At 38.6% G+C, this 20,170-nt stretch overlaps 1 protein-coding gene across 1 annotated transcript in view; it reads right to left on the bottom strand.

Annotated features, from left to right (window-relative positions):
• Positions 1-78: 78 nt before the first annotated feature.
• Positions 79-20,170, bottom strand: part of tesk1b (testis associated actin remodelling kinase 1b) — a 33,140-nt gene continuing 13,048 nt past the window's right edge. Inside the window, exons 3-11 of the mRNA XM_007233791.4 lie at positions 11,984-12,105; positions 9,929-9,977; positions 9,606-9,752; positions 8,958-9,040; positions 7,173-7,263; positions 6,907-6,990; positions 3,645-3,731; positions 3,088-3,187; positions 79-1,971 (exon numbers count right to left, since the gene is read on the bottom strand). Coding sequence (XP_007233853.2) covers positions 770-1,971; positions 3,088-3,187; positions 3,645-3,731; positions 6,907-6,990; positions 7,173-7,263; positions 8,958-9,040; positions 9,606-9,752; positions 9,929-9,977; positions 11,984-12,105 — 1,965 coding nt within the window. The 3' untranslated portion in view covers positions 79-769. The remainder of the gene's footprint in view (positions 1,972-3,087; positions 3,188-3,644; positions 3,732-6,906; positions 6,991-7,172; positions 7,264-8,957; positions 9,041-9,605; positions 9,753-9,928; positions 9,978-11,983; positions 12,106-20,170) is intronic.

The following is a 20,170-nucleotide window of genomic DNA, read 5'->3' as shown; positions in this document are numbered from 1 at the left end:
AAGAAAGAATGAGTGTGATTGAGTGCGTGTGAGAGATACAGACAGACATAAAGACAGGCCGACAGACAAACAGCTCTCTCTAGTGGAGCGAGTTTGATACCAATCATATTTTAATGGCATTTACTTTCATTTACTAAAATAATACATTTTCGCATCCTCAAAATTTTGCATTCTTTACAAAGTTCAAAATAACAACCATGACAATAATCAGCATCTCAGGTGCAATTAAAGAAAGTCAAGGCAATAAAGACCAAACAGAAAGGAAAATAAGTTATTACTCAACATCATCATCAAGTGCATCACTCTCTCTCTTCACACATCCATGCACACATACACACACGCACACATACATACACACACACACACACACACACACACACACACACACACACAAAACACATGTACACACACACACGGTCATAATAAGTACATCAATGCACAGCACCTTCTTGCTTCAGGGTCGAAATCAACAGCTCAACTGTTGTATGAAAAAAAAAAAAAAGGAGTAATCATATTTACAACACTCCTCAGTAAGACATCGTTTGCTCAACAGACTGACTGTCTGTCTGTCCATCCATTCCCAAGGGCCAATGGGCACATTCAAGTTAAACCAAAGTGGGAGGGGCATTTCAAACAGAGTCAGATCACTAAACAGCCCAAATAAGCCCCGCCCATCACATTAACGCATCGGCATTATAAAGCAACAGCAGGAGTATGTAAGGTGCCTCTTGAAGTTACAACAAATGACAAATAATACAAGTGTCCACTTTTATGTGTGTGTGCTGGGGAGAGCGAGGCTAGGCTCAGCTGGTGAAGGTAGCTGGACTCTGCACAGCAGCCTCTTCGCAGCAGAGTCTTCGTTCAAGTTCTTGTACGGGTTCCTGTGCGGTCCACGGGCACATATGGACGGAAAACTGAAGCCCGCCAGGCAGCAGCCAGAGCAGGCCACGACATCCTCCTGCTCTGGAGGGGTCACGGGAGAGGTGGCGGCGCCCCGAAAACCATTTCCGGCCTGGTCTGAGGGCTGCACCGGGCTGTTGTTGTTGTCCAAGTCAGGTAAAGGGGGCAGAGAAGGGGGGCCATTCAATACAGGAGGGCTCCAACCATTTGTGAAGGGTTTTGGTGAATCAGGGAGAGCGCCATCTGGTGTGCTGGAGGAGCTGCTGCAGTCCATCCCCTCCTCCACACTCTCCTCAGTGAGCCTGTCTATGGACATTACCTCAAGGTCTAAAGGAAGACCGGAGTCATCAGCTAGAAGGCCATTACCCTTCTTAATCTTCTCCTTGTGGTCCTCCTCTTCCAGTTCTTCCTGAATGGAGTCTTTTACATGAATGCCTTGGTCGTTCTCGGACTCCTCCATTGGTCCCGACACACAGTTTATTGGTCTTTGAAGCTCATGAGGAGAACTGGGACCGTTTGGAACACTGCTGTCCACAGAAAGCAGGATGTGTGTCTCACCACTCTTTGTATCTTTAGGCGTGTTGAACACACTGTCATGTTCTATCTCAGTGTAAAGGTTGACCACACTGTCGCTGTCCATGTCTGGTAGATTGGGAGCTTTAGATGTTTCATCGTTAGCTTCTGGACCCTTTCCACTCAGACTATGCTCATATGAATCACTCTCACTGTTACTTCTTAACGACTGGATGTCCTCCGGTGTGCAGGGCAACGACTGGCAGCGCCTGTGGAGCCGAAGCGGGGCCTTCCTGCACCGGGAGGGGCTGCAGGGGTCATGAGGCGGGGGCAAGGTGAAGGTGAGGGAGATGACAGATTTGCTCGGAGTGTCGAAGAGTTTGATGCGTCCGCCGTTCAGGTCGTGCCGCTGGGAGAAGGGGTTGACCCGTGTGGGGGTGACCTGGGCAGGGTGAGGGGGGAGCATGTCCGATTTACTGCGGGACAGACGGCCATCTGCTGGGGAGTGCAGAGACAACCTTCTATAGATTGGTGACTGCGTGGTAGGGGAAACGGGTTCTATGAAGCAAAAGAAAGAGAAAAAAATATTACAAATTAAATTAAAATTACAAATAGGCAATATTAAATCAATGACCAATCGAAAGGAAATGTTCAGGGAAAAAAAAGAACAAACTCAAATATCTGCTTAACAATTTATGCTCAGTGTGAAAGACTTGAGGCTGAAAATTTAGTATTAGCTTATAGAATTCATGCAGCCCAAGATTACAGATGTATTTTACTGTATAACGTCTTTTACTAACAAGGTTGGCTAAAAAAACAAACAAATAAAAAGTATTTACCTAAATTTTCTTAAAAGCAACAGGCAAGTATTTGACAATATTTGAAAGTATTTGAAAATGTAATATTTTACATCTAAATCAAATCTTTATTTGCCCCATACCTGGACATTATATGTATAACATACAGCTCTAAAAAAAAAAAAAGAGAGACCACTTTAAAATGATGAGTTTCTTTGATTTTACCAAATTGGAATATAATCAAGAGGAAAATGGATGATCACAAGCCATCAAACCAAACTGAACTGCTTGATTTTTTGCACCACGAGTGGTATAAAATTATCCAAAAGCAGTGTGTAAGACTGCTGGAGGAGAACATGCCAAGATGTGTGAAAACTGTGATTAAAAACCAGGGTTATTCCACCAAATCTTGATTTCTGAACTCTTAAAACTTTATAATTAAAAACTTGTTTACTTTGCATTTTTGAGGTCTGAAAGCTCTGCATCTTTTCTGTTATTTCAGCCATTTCTCATGTTCTGCAAATAAATGCTCTAAATGATCATTTGTTCATTTTACATAAATATAAACCTATAAATAGCAAAATCAAAGAAATTGATTTAGAAACTGAAGTGGTCTCTTAGTTTTTTCCAGTGCTGTATATTGAGCACTCACTGTTGAAACATTAAACCTTAAGTGAAACTGGCAGCTGATGATGCAGAGAAGGTGCACCAAAAGAAATGTAAAGAAAAATGTTTGGCTGGTTAATGCTGAAAAAGGTGTGCTCACAAAACAGCACAGTCTGCAGGTGAAAAGGACATTCTGTTCTTGCTTTCTTAGTTTTTGTGCCTAGAGAAAGTGATCAAATTAGAAAAGAAAAACTACTTTTGGGTGACATACCTTTAACAGGCACTGCCTGCTCTGTCTGCTGTCCAGCACTCATTCTTTCCTCCAGCTCGGCCACTATCAGAGAGAAAGGGGGACGACACTGGGCCCTCATCTGAAAGAGATAGAAGGAGAGAGAGAGATTGCAAGAGATTGCAGTTAAATGAATGAGCTTTTCGTGGATCATTATTAGAATATTGTGCATTTTGGTGTCTTGTAGCTTTTAAAACAAATTTAATTATTTTGACTAATCATACCTATAATAATTCAGATTACGCAGAAATCATATTTTCTAGCTTAATTCATGCATAATTCTGTGATATGTTACCATGACAGGGTGGACAGCTTATGCTTTATCACATCTATGTATGGAGAAAGTATGAGAAATATTAGCTCAAATTAATCTTTCTAATTGCTGAACCCTTGAATACAAAACAGTATGAAGTGATGTCACTGATGTCAAATGTTACTTTCTTATAGGGGTGTTCATATCAAAGTGTTGAAAAGGACAGAGAACGCTTGTAAGTCTCATGTAGGAGGCAGTGGGTTCAAAAGGCATGCTCCAGACTTACACTACAGCAGGTGACGGCGAGATTGAAGAATGCAGGGGGACAGTCTCTCACCATGTGCTGAAATGCATCAACATCCAGACCAAAATCCTGCATAATTAAAGAAACAGATAAAGATTTAGTCTGTTATGTGTTGATTCTTGGTTACAGAGAGGATAACACAATCAGTTAATTGGCCTAGATATCCTGGAAACTCTGTATACTCTGTCAGTAAACATAAAGTTAGTAAATCATCACTAGGGGGCACCATTGTCCACAATTAAAAGCCTGCAGTAACACAGGTGTCCACTAGGGCACACCTAATTGTAGTTGTATGGAATCCGACTCATTTGGTGGCTCCTAATCTGACTAGCAAATTCTACATAATGAGCCTAAATAACATCATTTTGTTTTAAACAGATTCGCTGCTTTAACAGTGTGTATGTGTGTTTGTGCGCATGTTTGCATGCAGTCAGAGAGTGAGAGAGTTTGCATATCCAAACACACTCAACCACAGATGGTTTGAGGTGGCACAATAAATCTAAACCATACTTTATTTTTCCCCTTTTTAACTCTGAGATTGGACACTTGCAGGTGTGTGCGCACACAGAGTTCACTCAGGTCAGGAACTGTGCATGGCTTCTGAAACCATGTGTATTTAGGCAAATGTGATTGGTTAAGGGCATCTTATTGCTGGATTCAGTGGAAACCAATCAGATACAAAGCCAATAAAGTGCTTTATCAAACTTCCTTCATTACATAACACAGGACAGTGTGAAATACCGGACCTCTCAGATATGAGCAAGACTTCACCTTTCAACTACATCACAGCACAGCTCAAAACTGAAATTAGATCTGAAAAGTTCAGGGTCACTGATGTGCTGGGATTACATGCTATGAACAGCAGTTTATACAGCGCCTTCTGTAATTATTGCCACCCCTGGTTTAAAGTGTTCTTTGGCTTCTAATAACTTATATATATATTTTTTTATATAATATAGGACAACAATGCAAACAAAAAAGAAAAAAAAATCTAAGGTTTAATCCAACTGCCTTTATTTGGTGGAAAAAATATCACACATTAAGAAATAAGTATTTTAAATGAAATGATGTGTGCCACAATTATTGGCACCCCTGGTGTTACTAATTTGTACAGGCTCCCTTTGCCAACATGACAGCACTTAATCTTCTCCTATATGTCTTCACAAGATAGAAGAAAACAGAAAGAGTGATCTTCAACTATTCCTCTCTGCACAACCCCTCAAAACCTTCCAGTGTCCTGGGTCTTCTCCTATGCACCCTTCTCCTTAGCTCACCCCACAGCTTTTCTATTGGGTTGAGGTCTGGGGACTGAGATGGCCATGAAAGAAGCTTGATTTTGTGCCTTGTGAACCATTTTTAAGTAGATTTGGCTCATGTTTAGGGTCATTATCTTGCTGAAAGAGAGTGACGACCCATCATCAACTGAAATTGAGTATTGAAATACTAAGCGCTGCTTTTTTATAGTCATTTCTTGTTGAATACATTGTCTAAATATTTGTTTACTGTTAGATTTTGGGTTTTCTGCTGGATGTTTAGAGTGTTTCTGGTATAAAGTATAGTCAAGCTTAATCTACTGCCTGTCTGTTGTCTAGGATAAATTTCTGGTGTCTTAATGTGAAGTCTCTGCAGGTGCTTGATTAAAAGGCAGTTTAAAGCCATATTTCCAAGCTTTAGAGTTTAGAGTAAACTACAATATCTCTAAAAAAAAAAAGCATCATTATACTCAAAGCAACAGCTAAATGCCATTTAATAGCTGGAGGCTGGAGCTGCTGCAGGCTGGCTGGCATCCCTTGTGAAAAAGAAGTATACTTCTTTGTACTAAATTACTACTTATTTAGTAATTAAAACAATATAAATTTGCACTAAATTCATATTAAGTATACTAATCGTATGTTATTTGTAACTATTAAATATAATTTAAGTATATTTGTGTGAGCTGTACAACTGAACATTAAAAATCTATATATAAACATTATAATAGTGTACTTGAACTATATGCACAATAATTCAAGTATACTTTTTCTACTTATACTTACATTTTTACCTATTAATCTGTAATTCAGTCTACTTTGAAAAAGTATACTTTATTTGGCTGTGCTGATTTTACACTGGTGATGTACTTAGTAAAAATATATGCTTAGTGTTATTTTATAAAACTATACTTTTACTAAATGAGTAAAGGAGTCGTTATTTTTGCAATAAAAATCTACTTCAGTCAAATTTGCTACAAAACAATACTTTTGTGTTGACAAATTAAAACTGTGATAATGAACTTTTATGTGTTAAATTTATACCTAAAAAGTTTACTTTAGTTACTTTAGTGTCAGTAAAAGAACTTAAAAAAAAAAAACCTGTGGCAATGAGTTATATTGTTTTTGTTTTCCCCAGTTCTTTTATACACACCTCAAAATTAAATGTGATGTTAAGTCTATATTTTAAACAAATTTTTAATGTTCAGTTGGACAGCTCACACAAATATACTTGAATTATATTAAATAGTGGCGAAAATAACATACGACTAGTATACTCAATATGAATTTAGTGCAAATTTATATCATATTAATTACAAATAAGTAGTAATTAAGTACAAATTATTGGTTCCAAAATAACATAACTTAAGTATACTTCTTTTTCCACAAGGAATGAACCACTGGATCAGAGACACCTTTACAGGTGCTTGATAAAAACAGGCTAAAGTGAACAACGGAGCTGTACCTTACCCCTGTGGCACGCTGACTTTACTCACATTATATGTAACCAGTTGTCTTGCTCTACAATAAAATATACCCAAACAAACAAAGTTTAAGTCAAAAGCAGCAGCTAATTATTTGCTCACTGAGACTGAAGCAGCTGCAGGTTAATAATACAATGTGGACTGGAACCTGGATCAGTTATGGTGGGATTATGGTCCTATGAACTGGAATTTGGATCAGTAAATTGATTGATCGTGCAGTATGTCACACATAAACTACGCCAATGTGGGAACTGATACTGATGTATAGGATCGGCCCCAACTCTACTTTTGTCGATATAGTGCACTAATATCTGTTTATTTAGCTAATAGCAATTTAGCTCCACCCCTTTACGCTAAAATATTTTCAGCATGGCTGTAAATGACATGCAATAGACACAGCTAATGCATTTGTTTAAAACCTGGTCACAAAACACAACACAACACATGATCCAGATAGGACTAAAACCTAAATCTCTGGATTTTACAAGAGCAAGTGGAGATTTGGTGTACCTCTGTGCGCGGTAGGAAGTCTGGATCTGCCTGGATCCGACCAATCACCTCACAGAGGATGATCCCGAAAGCAAAAACGTCCACCTGTAAATATACACACACTCAAATAAGAATCTATCTACAAAAATACGGCAAGGCAGAGGAAGATTTGACACTTGAGGTGAAGTGTGAGAGATATGAGTGATAAGGATGTGTTCAGAGGAACTGCAGTATCTAATAAAACAATCTCCTGATGATATTAGGTAGGAAACACTGAGTCATCCCACCTTTTCGTCATACAGCTCCCCTCTCAGCACTTCTGGAGCCATCCAGTAGGGGGACCCCACGATGGCCAACGGCTGCTTCTGTGACCCGTCACTGAGAGAAAGAAAGACAGAGACAAAACATACACCCCATTATTCAGTCATCACCTGTACACTCACACTGTGATCTGATGCTGCTTTAAGCCGCTAATCTATTGTAAGTGTAAGTGTGTAAGTGTGGAAAGTACAAAAAAAACAACAACAAAAAAAACAGTGTAAATGATAAAAACAGTGGACTGAAAGCTGCTTGCTTCAGACTGATGCAATAATAAACTGTATATAAACAGATCAAGCTGTGTGATTAAGTGCGAGAAAGAAGGGGAAGTGGGAAAAGAGGAAGAAAGAAGGGGGAAGAGAACAGAAGAGGAAGAGAGATTCAGAGAGAGATGACTCGAGAGAGATGAGAGCATTACTAACACCTACCTCAACATGTATATAACTGCTCATTATGCTTCTTATTTTACTTTCAGTTGATTAAAGTACATTTGCACAAATGTATTAATTCTCATTAATTTACTGGTATTGCCACCTCTTTTGCCATTATCGTCGTTGATTTAATTACTGTTATTTCTGTCATTACAATCTGCATCATTGTCAGTGTTGTAATGGTTAAGTAACTCAAAGTAAAGCCACCTTGTGTATGACAGAGTGATCCACACAGAAAGAGATGTAAAGAAAGAATAAGAAAGAAAATGATGCACAAAGAGTGAGATACAAAAGGAACAAGATGCAAAAAGAGTGAGATGTGGAGAAAGAGCAACAACAAGAGAAAGAGTGAGATGCAAAGCACAAGATACAGAAAGAATGCTGAAATAGTAAGGGAAGCATTACAAGCTAAATAAAATAAGATATAGAGTGAAGGTTACTAAAATAAAAAGCAAGAACGAGACAGAGAGAGAGAGAGAGCAAGAGAGAGAGAGAAAGAGAGAGAGAAAATAAAGTGTGTTAAATGTAACAAAGCTTGCAGTGTAAACACCATTTGGGGAAGTGCTGGTGGAGGCTCAGTCAGCAGCAGCTCACTGGAATAGTTTGACCTTATTAGGAAAGCTTTCCAAAAAGGCTTCCATTCTCCCAACTCCTAACACACACACGTGCGCACACACACGACAGCAGCATGTCTGTCACATGAGACACCCTAAATTATGTATATAGCCAAACACCTGTGAACCAATAACGGGGGGAAAAAACACAAGGCAACGATTCAGTCCAGTTTCTAGCAGTTTTCTAGCACTGCCACGCATGCACACACAGGCCCAAGCATAACACACACTTACAGAAACATTAGGAAGTTGTACACAAACACAGAACGGAAACGGAGCACCAGTGACACACACACACACACACAAGCAGCTGCCTGAGTTTAGCAACAGTGTTATATAAGAGTGTGTGTGCTGAGGAGAGTGCGCACGTTTCTGATGTAGTGTTAAAGGGGAAGCTGTAATGAATACAGAATAAGGCTTCAGTGAGGAAATGTCAAGACTGTAAACTAACATTACATTTAACCATTCACGAGCAACAACACGCTGTGCTGACAACACTAATGTTTTTACAGTATTTACATCATACAGAGCAATTGAAAGTAATAGAAAAAATGGCAGTTCTTCCAATTTCTTCCACATCCACTTATCCCCCATTTGTCTCAACTCCTTAAAAGTCTAACAGAAAAACTAATCCCTTAAATATCCTGTTCATTCCCTTACTGGTTCATTCTGCCCAACCTATGCAGAGATTAGAGAAGAATTTACTGACCTGTAATCTGGAATTTTTTCTGCCAGTCCAAAGTCCCCAACAACAGCAGTGCAAGCTCCATTATCCCAGCGCACCAAGCAATTCTACACACAAAAATACATTTACATTAACATGTGAATAATCTAAATAAATAAATAAATACAGATGCAGTTCGCAATTTTATAGACTGTATTTTACACAGTTTTTTGGCTATGTCCCAACTGTGTATTACTATACTGTTTTAGTACTATAAGGTGAATACTTTATAATAAATGTAAATATAGAATGTTTGAAATATTAGTACACAAAATATTATGTATTAACTGGTTTTGTTTTAACGTGAAGCGAGGAAGAATTGCAATGCTAACATATATCACTGAACTATATTCTGCACTTTATTCTGTACAGTCTTGGAATGCACCGAAAAATGTGGAAAATATTTGTCTGAAAATGACAAAAAGGAAATTTTGGTGTTCAGCAGAATTAGTGAAGACGCTATAAATAATTACTTTATACTAAACAATGACTTGTTTATTTTTCTGCAGTCATTTTGCAGTGTTTCCTCTAACATTAGGATGTTTTTTTTTAGCAGTGGCCGCAGCCCACAAATTCACAAGATTTTATTGTGGAGGACATGCATATTTTTTGAGATTGTATGCGTGCATGTACCTTTGAGGTCAGGTCTCTGTGGAATATGCCTTTGCTATGGAGGTACTGAAGTCCCCGGGCGATGTCCAGACCCAGGCCCATCCTCACAGACCAGGACAGATGCACATCACTGTCCAGCAGCTGCTCCAGATTACCACCATTAATGTACTACACGCATGAGAAACACACACATACACAAAGTACAGTAATGTAAAACCCATATGTACACACACTGACTGACTGCAGACAAACATGGCAACTTTCTGCCTCCATATAAAACAATGCAGAGCTTACTGCATCTGCTTTAAACACTGTTCTAAATGTATGGTAAGATTAAAAAGTACCTCTGTGAGAGCATGGAGGTGTCCTTCGTGTACACACACTCCCACAAACCTGAGGAAAAACACACACACAGAGAAAGATGTTCATACTAAAACCCAAGTATTGCTCGAGCATGTACGCAAAACAAAACAGTCAACATGCTACTGCAGGAGTGACCAATCAGACACAGCGAGGATGAGGATGCGTAAACGCACATAAACACTAAACACACATTGCGACATCATAAGCTACAGCTAGTCACGGGGAGTCTGTGTAGCCAAAGTAAGCTAAACTTTGTCTTAAGGCAGCTGGTTGTCAGGGCCTATCCCAGTATAAACAGTAATCCTGTGTCTGCCAGGTAAAGAAACACTCAACAGTATACTAGGATACCAGAAGAAACAGTTATAAACCTATTTGCTGAATTTAGCACAGCATAGAATGTAATTTGTTGAGGATGGAGTGGATCAATTCTAATGTTTCAGGGTTGTTTATGTCTATGTTACCTTCTGACTCTCCTTGTTTGGCAGACCTTGTTTAGTTAGGCTGACAGTCAGACTCAGACCTGTCACTATACTAAACTATAATAAACTAAAAACCCCACTCATCTCAAAAGCAGTAAATAGGGATTCATTATGCCAAAGACAACAGTTTACTTCTCCACAGCTCAATGCATGGGGATCTTTATACCCCTCTAGTCCATGCCTGATTTTAGGCATGGTGCCAATAGGTAAATGCCATTTGATGTTCATTATCTGCTCGTATTCTACTAACATTATCCTTATTATTCTCTACAGAGACTAGACAAACTGCACGCGTGCATCTGCACAACAGTAACAGATGCAACTTAGACGTTGTTTAATGCATTTATTATAACAAATAAACTCCAGGATATACATTCAGCAAATACGGTATTAGTACACCTGAGCATAACAATGGGCTTATGTCATATTAAGTTAACCTCAAACTATTTATAAGCAATGTATTAGTAGTTATCTCACTCTAAGTGCTCAACAGTGATTACATGTTTGATGTTCTCTGTTAATTAAAATCAATTGATAAACACTTATTGTAAGCATTTATTGTAGATAGATTGACAGATACTTTACTGACCCAAAAGATATTTAACAGCCAATAACAATTACACAATACAACACTTATTGAAAAGAGGCTTGATAAAAATATAAATTATAATTTTAACTATAATTTTCATTTACATTAAATATTTACTATAAATAACCCCATGAGCTACAGATAAAGTCTCACTTAATACAAAAAATAAATACCAGAATAAACTACAAATATACACATCACTGTAGACAATAGATAGAAAATATGTAAAAGCATGCATTAGCATCCAACAGATAAAAAGACAATGCAATGTTGAATAAAAACTTCCAATCTGTGCAGATATCAGCAGATAATGAAAATACTGAATAAACATGTTCAAAGTGGCTAGTGTGTCCAAGAGTGCAGATGTACAGCAAAAGAGATTCAGCCCTCAGTTGTCAGCCTCCCTTTTTGCTTAGGTTCAATTAATTAACATTAATCATTGATTATTTAGGTAATACATTTAAACTAATAAATTCAACTAATTTATTGACAAATCAGAAAACAAGTGGAGATATTTCTTTGGAATCAATTTTCAGAAGACCTGAGATGTGTTATAGACACACACAAAGCTAAAAAAGGAACATATGGTGTAAATCAGTCCACAGAAATGGAGAATATTCAGCACGGTTCTACTGTCTCTGTTATAAATATTTCTATTTTTTGTAAAAATATTCTTTTGATTAATTTAACAATATAAATAAACACTGTTTATTGTATATTGTATTGTGATAACAATTGTATCACCACATTCTTGCAATACACAGCCTTAGTGTTTACTATAACACAAACACAGAACAAGAATGGTGTTCATGGTAGGACAGCATGAAGAAAACCATGAAGAAAGATTCCAACAAACGAATACTGCAGCCCAGTTTAAGTTTACTGATGTTCCACATTACTTATGGGAAAATGTTCTACAGACAGAACAAAAGCACAGCATATATAGATCTGATTTGTGGTGAGCTGACCTGAGGATGTTTGGGTGACAGAGTCGGTTCATCAGCTGCACTTCTTTCAACATGTTAGCCCTGTTACTGGCCAGAGTGTTCATCTTCAGGGCCATGACCTGCCCTGTGATCCTGTGTTTCACCTGTGTAGTGAAAGACACAAAGAGGAAGGAAGAAAAAGAGATTAAATCAGAGTGAATTGTTCTGTCACTGACAGACACTTTAAAAGCAGCCCCTCTCCACTGATCCATTGATGTCCACTGCAGCTGAAACACACAGACATGAACACACACACACACACGCACGGACGCACAAACGAACACACACTCGATTCATCCTGCACTTCAAAGAGAAATAGTGCTGAGATGCAAGATTGGGGAAATGGATCAAGTCCGATTCGTCTGAATCCAAACACTCTTGCTCAGTGAGTCTCCGACCAGTGTCTACAGAATCTCTACAGACTCTAGAGTCTCAGACCTGACATTTATTTAACTACGATTTACACTAAAATTAAGTGGAAATGTTTGATTACTGCACTATATCACCTCATAACTGTTGCCTGCTGTGGCATTTAAACAACATCTGTGGCACTTAGTGGATGATGGTAAACAAATTACTTAAACCACACAAATTTAATTAATTAACTAAATAATTAATAGTTTTGACTGGTGCTCAGTATATAGTATATGTATAGTATATTAAGTAATTCACAACAAAAGCAGGCAACTCAGCCCTTAAACCTTTAAAATGGCCAGTCCAACATCAACTCTGAACTGCTACAGCCACGTACATATTTTGTTGGTTCTTTGCCTGTTTAAAGAGCATAGTAAAAATAGTTGTTTACCCTGAACATCTTCCCCTTTTATTACTTTTTTTAAGCAGAATCTTTTTTTTTACAATCAATCATTTACAAAAACACTCTTCAAAGTGTCAGTGTTAAAAACAGATTTTTAAAAAAAGTAACTGACAAAACAAGAAAATGTATAAATGTATGTGTTAAACTGATGACTATATAAAATATCCAGCCCTTTAAATTTAAAAGTCATAGGTATCTGGGTGGCCTACCTCATTACCAGCTGTCTTCTTGAGTAATCATTTAGTGTGCATTTAGTGTGAACAGACTACTCCACGCAGATTTCTTACATTTCTAATAGATATAGCTAAACTCCACGAGATGTTCAGTGATTTGGATTTTTTATTTTTGACATCCCCTGACTTATGCACTTTTCAATAAGCTTTTCCCAGCACTGTCTGCGGTGTTCTTTTGTTTTCATGGTGTATTTGTAGCCAGGAATCCTGATTAAACCAGAGGTGGGTAATTCCAGTCGTGTAGGGCCGGATTTCATCATAGCTTTGTGTTTTTTCTGCTCAAGCACATCTAATTCAACTCACCATTCATTGCCCAGTTTAGTAGGTTTGCTAGAGCAGGAAAATCAGTAAACTGCACTGAACTCTGGTCCCACTGACCACCACTGACTGTCTTACCCAGTGACTGAAGCTTCCGGACCTCTACATCCAACGCTTGGACCTCTGTTGAATTAGGCAAATCCGTGTAAAGGGTTGAATATTTTATTACGTATTTGACATATTTGACAATTCTTTGTAGGAATCTGTTTTAACTTTGATATTAAAAGTTTCTTGTAAATTCATATTATATCATTTCTAAATCGTTCTTCCACAAAAAATACAGAGTTTGAAAGGAAAACCAGCTATGTTCCACTCTATGTTCCTGCATTTCTCAGAACTGACCCGTCCATGCATCTTCCATGAAGATACTTGGTAGCAACTGCTGGCAGGTAACTCAACACGACCTTATTTACTGGAGTGCTTAAGTGATATGCATTTACATGCTTTAAAAAATACCAATCTTGAGCCGTTTCAATTCAAGAACAAGAACATCTACAAAAAGACTGTCATGCTCAAACTACTGAAACACTCCACTGCCCAAGAGGAAGAAACACAAAGTTAACATCGCATCACATGAGCGTTCTCTTCCTGTCTGATATCTGATTCAGCAGTTTCTAATGTGTCATCTCTACATTTCATAAAAACACAATTTAGGATGTTCCAAAAATTAATGTGTTTAAATGGCAATAGCAATGTGTGACTGTGTACAGAGTTTAATTTCACAGCACGTCCAAGGACTCTATATATCCTGCATAAATTTACTCTAACTACATCTAGTGGACCATATGGCACAGGGCAAGGGTCTTCCACTGCAGTCCTGTGGTCCGTGTTGTGCTCTGCACAGTGCCAGGTAGGCTCCGCCCCTAGCACACCTGATCCAGGTCAAGAAGAACTTGCTAATTAGCTGATGTGCTGGATCAGGTGTTTTGGGGCCAGTTGTCAAGCAGAGCAGTGGGTCACCAGGACTGGACTTTAAAACCACAGGAAAAGACTAGGTTTAGCTTAATTATGCAACAAAAAATATATAAAAAATACATCATATACATATTACAAACTTATAGATCAATTTTTGTTTTGTTTGTTTGTTTTAATAGAATTGCTAAACAATCTTAGGGTCTGGACCAGTGTGGCAATCAAGGAAATTACGTGTTACATGGCATGCTTTTGGTCTGAATAGATTGGGTTGTGGGAAGAGTAAAGTCAATTCAACTGTTCTCTTCTATATGAGGCCTAGATATGTAGCGCCTCAGTGCCTTTAGTCTGGGGGGCCAGGCATTGATATTTTCACACTGTGTGTGTGTGTGTTCATGAGTGTCGGGATGCTCCTCTGCCTCTGAGACTTTTTATACATTTCAGCTCAGTCAAACTGTCTGGTTGTCAGGGAAACATGCTGCTTTCAGTACCACACACACACACTCATCTTTTGAGTAGGTCCTAAGCTGTGTGTGTGTGTGTGTGTGTGTGTGTGTGAGAGAGAGAGTCTTCAGGGAAATCTCTGGCCTCCAGCAATCACCCACACTCCGTGTAAGTGACTCTGTACAACTGCAGCACACCAAGAGTGTGAGAGTCCTAACTAGTGCTGGACGATTTTCTAATAACTACAGTCAGGAGTGTCCTGAACTGATCCAGTGGATCTAGATTCTGGAACTTTGGTAACAATACTGACAGTCAATACAATTCCTACAACCCCAATTTAAGGAACCCCAAAAAGGAATGTGGGTAAAATATAAATATACGTAAATAAAACAGAATGCAGTGATTTGCAAACATCAGAAACCAGCACTTTAAGCTGCAGTGTTCCTGGGGATTTTTAAATGGGCTGATAATCGCAGGTCTTGTGTTTAACACATGGGTCATAGTCAGCAAACAATATTTTATGTTGTCAAATGTTGAAAGAGACATATTTACACTTCATTTAAAATAGGGCATCCCAGCAGGAGATCGCTGGTTCGAATCCTGAATCCTGTTCATGTAGCTTGCCATCGGCTACCAGAGCCCCGAGAGAGCACAATTGGCCGTGCTCTCTTTGGTTGGGTAGATGGCGCTCTCTCCCCACATCACTCCAAAGGGTGATGTCCACAGTACAAGGCGTCTGTGAGCTGATGTATTAAAACTGAGTCGATGTGTTTACTCAGCAATGCTGCATCAGCAGCAGTGTGAAAAAAGGCGGTGGCTAACTTCATATGTATCGGAGGAGGCATGTGCTAGTCTTCACCCTCCTGGTGTTGGGGCATCACTAGTAATAAGTGGGTTGGGTTATTGGTCTTGTAAATTGGGGATAAAACAGACAAAATAAAAAAATAGGGCATTTTAGAATAGTAATTATCACAATGTGTTGCCTACAACCATGATATCATGATATTGTGATTCTGCGATACTTATTATTCTTCATTGCAGGTTTACCATATTCATTTGAGTAGAAGATCCACCACATAGAATAATGAAGCAGTAACTTTAATAAGTTAAAAAGTGTGTGTGTGTGGATAGGAGTTGGGGGGCATTTTTGGGCATTTACAGTGCCTATATATTTTAGAAAAAAATATTGATATTTGACATCACACATTAATACAATATGATACAATCAAAACAATTATACAATATATTGTAATACTGGTATATTGTCCCAGCCCAAGACATGGCTATGTTTACCACTCTGCAGCATCCCCTCTTCTCTTATTAACAGTCTGTATATGTCTGGTAAGTAAGGAGACAAACTGCTAGGGTTTTGGAAGAGAAATGTTCTCCCATTCTTTTCTAAATCAGAACACTTCACCAACAAAACCCCCATCCAGCCATTAAACATCCTCAGGAGCTTCTGAACACCAGAGTCAGCTGAGTTCAGCCATCGCTTCAGCTATAAGATATAAAAATCACTTTTTTGGCTCATGTCAAGTAAAAATGCTGAGACAATCATTTAATCAGAGATTTATGAGCTCAATAACTATCATGTTTATCAGATCTATCATCATTTAAGAGCCTGCCCATGCGTGCAACAACTCAGCAGAGCCATCTGCAACCACATGCAACAAATACAGTAACTAGGGATGAATCAACTTTTCCCCAGTAGATGCCAGTACTCTGTTAAGATACTCAGGTTTAACAGCAGCTTTAGGGATGATAATCATTTAAAAACAACAAAAAAATAAGCAGTAATGTTTCTTTTACTGTAGCAGATTCTTGTCTGAAAAATTTAAGGGTTTTTACACACAATCATTTAAATTACAGGTGCTGGTCAACGAATTAGAATAATTTGAAATAGTGCAATCATGAAATTCTTTGAATGCATTTTTTGTGCAGAAAGCAAATCAGGTGTTCACCGCACCTGTCCTACTCGTTAGACTAATCACAGAACTCGTTACCTGGAAAAAATTTGCTCAGCTGAGCTTTCCAAAAGGCCCATTTAGGCCATTTAACTGTGACACTGTTGTTTTATTGAATTAGAATAATGGAAAAACCGTTTCAATGAATTAGAATAATTTTTATTATAATTACAATCATCACTTTCTCAGTATTTTGTGGTTGCCCCCTTGGCTTGTATGACTGCCTGAAGTCTCCGCGGCATCGATTTGACCAGCTTGTCGCAAGTTTCCGCACTCACAGCTTCCCAGGCAGTGGCGATGTTCTGCTTCAGTTGGTCCAGCGTAGTAGGCTTTCTGTCGCGAATGTTCCGCTTGACGATGGCCCAAAGGTTTTCAATGACATTGAGGTCAGGCGAGTTGGCCGGCCATGCCAAAACTTCAAGCTGTTTTTTAGTGAACCAATCTTTGGTCGACTTTGCCGCATGAGCCGGTGCAAGATCCTGTTGAAATATGAAGTCTTCTTCGCCGAACTGTTCCTCAACAGTCGGAATCAGGAACGTTTCCAGAACATCTTGATATACGGCAGCATTGACAGTCTTCTTGAGGAAGCAGAGTTTCCCTACACCTCGAGCGGACATGCATCCCCAGACCATAACGCTCTGGGGAAACTTGACGGATCTTTTCACGCACTCGTGGTTGTAGGTTTCGCCACCATGACGCCAGACACGAGGACCTTGGTCACCGAAGGAGATGCAGAAGCGTGATTCGTCACTGAAGACCACTTTCTGCCAGTCTTCAGCAGTCCACTCGCCGTGTTCTTTGGCCCACTTCAGCCATTTCTCCATTTGTTTCTTGTTCAGCATCGGTTTTACTGCTGGAACGCGAGATTTGAAGCCGAGTTCGCGCAGACGACGGTAAGTGGTTGATCTGGAGACGTCAGCGCCGGTCTGCTTGTTCCACAAGTCGGTGAGCTCGGAAGTGGACTTGAACCGGTTGCTGACTGAGATCTTTCTCAGCTGCTTGTTGTCGCGAGCAGACGTTTTTCGGACGCCGGAACAGTTGGTGCGCTTGCTGCAGTTTTTCTTGAGAGCTTTGCAGACGGAAGACTGGCTGATGCCGAGCTGCTCAGCAATTTTAGTTTGGGTCAAGCCTTGTTGGCGAAGGGCTTGAATTTGAGCCACTATTCCGGTTGAGAGGTCGCGCTGCTTACCCATGATTGATTTTACAACTTAGAAATTCTACTCAACCCTGACTTTATACTGCACAGTGAACACTCTTCACAGAAAACAAAAATTCGAGCATTTATTCTAATTCAATGAAACGGTTTCTCCATTATTCTAATTCAATAAAACAACAGTGTCACAGTTAAATGGCCTAAATGGGCCTTTTGGAAAGCTCAGCTGAGCAAATTTTTTTCCAGGTAACGAGTTCTGTGATTAGTCTAATGAGTAGGACAGGTGCGGTGAACACCTGATTTGCTTTCTGCACAAAAAATGCATTCAAAGAATTTCATGATTGCACTATTTCAAATTATTCTAATTCGTTGACCAGCACCTGTATAAACTTGTCATCTGGTTCCTTAAATACAAGGAAAATGTCTTATAGATGGTATATAATAAAACAGTGTATACACCAATATAAATTTCATTATTGTTGTCAATAAAAAAACTCACAGTACTACACTATACATCCAAATCTCTGCTCTGTAGAATAGTACTGCCAATAGAATATGACTCTCTGGATCAGACCCAAACCCAAACATGACCCTATTGACACCAGACCTGAAGCCTAGAGGGGTAATAAAGCCCCCCAGCATTGAGCTGTGGAGCAGGAGGACTCTCTTTTCTACAATGATTGTGCTCTATCCAATACTTTTGAGATGAATTGGGGAGTTAACCAGAGTTTCCTAGACAGTTCCTCCAACAAAATCAGCATAAACTCTTATTTAATACCATAAATATCAGGAGAAATAACACGAATAAGCAGGTGTCCTAATACTTTTGTCTATACAGTGTGCAAGAAGTTTTCCCCCCGTGCATACATAATTTTAATACACAACCACCAGACCTGCAGAAGCATCAAGTTGTGTAGTTCATCCAAATTTACAACCATTGGAATTGGAATATATATGTAAAACTTGACTTTAGCAAATGTGTTCACCAATCAATTTTTTTTTTTTTGGAAGCTTATTGAGAGAATGCCAAGAGTGTGCAAAGCAGAAATCAGAGCAAAGGGTGGCTATTTTGAAGAAACTAGAATATAAAACATTTTTTTTTAGTTATTTATATTTTTTTTGTTAAGAACAAAAAAAAGATTGGTGAACACATTGGGTAAAGTCAAATTTTAAATTGTTTTAGATGCTTATAACTTTATATATCAGCACTGTCCTGCAGAGGCTTGTGATAAGGTAACTTAACAGAAGCCATCAGGAGATAAAGGTTTATCGGTTGTGGGTCAGGCTTCAGTCAGGTTCAGGTTGTAAGTTAACGCTGAGGGTCAAAACCCAGCAGATCCCTCTTAAGCCAAATTCATATTTAGATCTAATTTTAAAAGGTCTGACTACATAAACATCATTTCTCAACTCTTACCAAACATGTGCGAATAGGGTCCACTTGTGTGCTCAGTCACTGAATGACCAGTCAGTCCTTCTGTTATCTGGTATTACACCTGTTGGAGAACTTTGAGTGCTAATTATGATATCTAATCTAACTGCAGCAGAGATGACCTTATGAACCGTGACATTCTCCTTTTATACAGAGCCTCAATAAACTGCTAATCCACTGTACTCTTTAAAGAAGATCTGACACCTGCTTTATGTGTTCAAGGTTTTCCTGGATGCACCAAACTAGTCTTTTCTCGTCAATAAATGCACTTTTATCATTTATGATTTTTGTGCAGAATAGACATTATCAAATTAAAATTATTTATCTCCATTTTTGTGTTTTTTTTACTTTTTAGCAATATTTAAATTGAACATTGTAATTGAACATTACAATTTCTACATCAATATTTGAATTCTTTACGTTAAGATATTGCACTGCAAGAGTCCAACGATAGTGCACAATTATGGATGAGCGTTCAGACTGTTTAAGACGCAATCTGTCTTTATATAGCAGTGAGCTTCTACACACAGTGAGGCCAAACACGTTCATTACCTTGTTAAAGTGATGTCAAAAGAAAGTATTTTTTTTAGTTTTTGTTGATTTTGGTACAGAACTTCCACAGTATGTACAGTGTTCTGTTTGTTCTGTTCATTGAGCTTGCTAAATTGGCACAACATGGCTCTGATTACTTTGTTACAAATGCATTTTTATTTCAACCATTGTTTAAGTGGACAGTGAAGTTGCCAGATTAAGAATGAAGTAAAATCTTCACAGAAGAATCCAAACTTTTACTGTATTTCAGGAAAGCTCAACTTCACCAACAAAAAGAAAGATGTGATTACACCCATCAGAGCACATGTGATTTTAGTGTGCTAAATTACTTAAAACTGGATTAACTA

This window comes from Astyanax mexicanus, chromosome 8, assembly GCF_023375975.1.
Source record: "Astyanax mexicanus isolate ESR-SI-001 chromosome 8, AstMex3_surface, whole genome shotgun sequence".
Classification (NCBI taxonomy): Eukaryota; Metazoa; Chordata; class Actinopteri; order Characiformes; family Acestrorhamphidae; genus Astyanax; species Astyanax mexicanus.
This window is presented reverse-complemented; position numbering and strand designations above follow the sequence as displayed.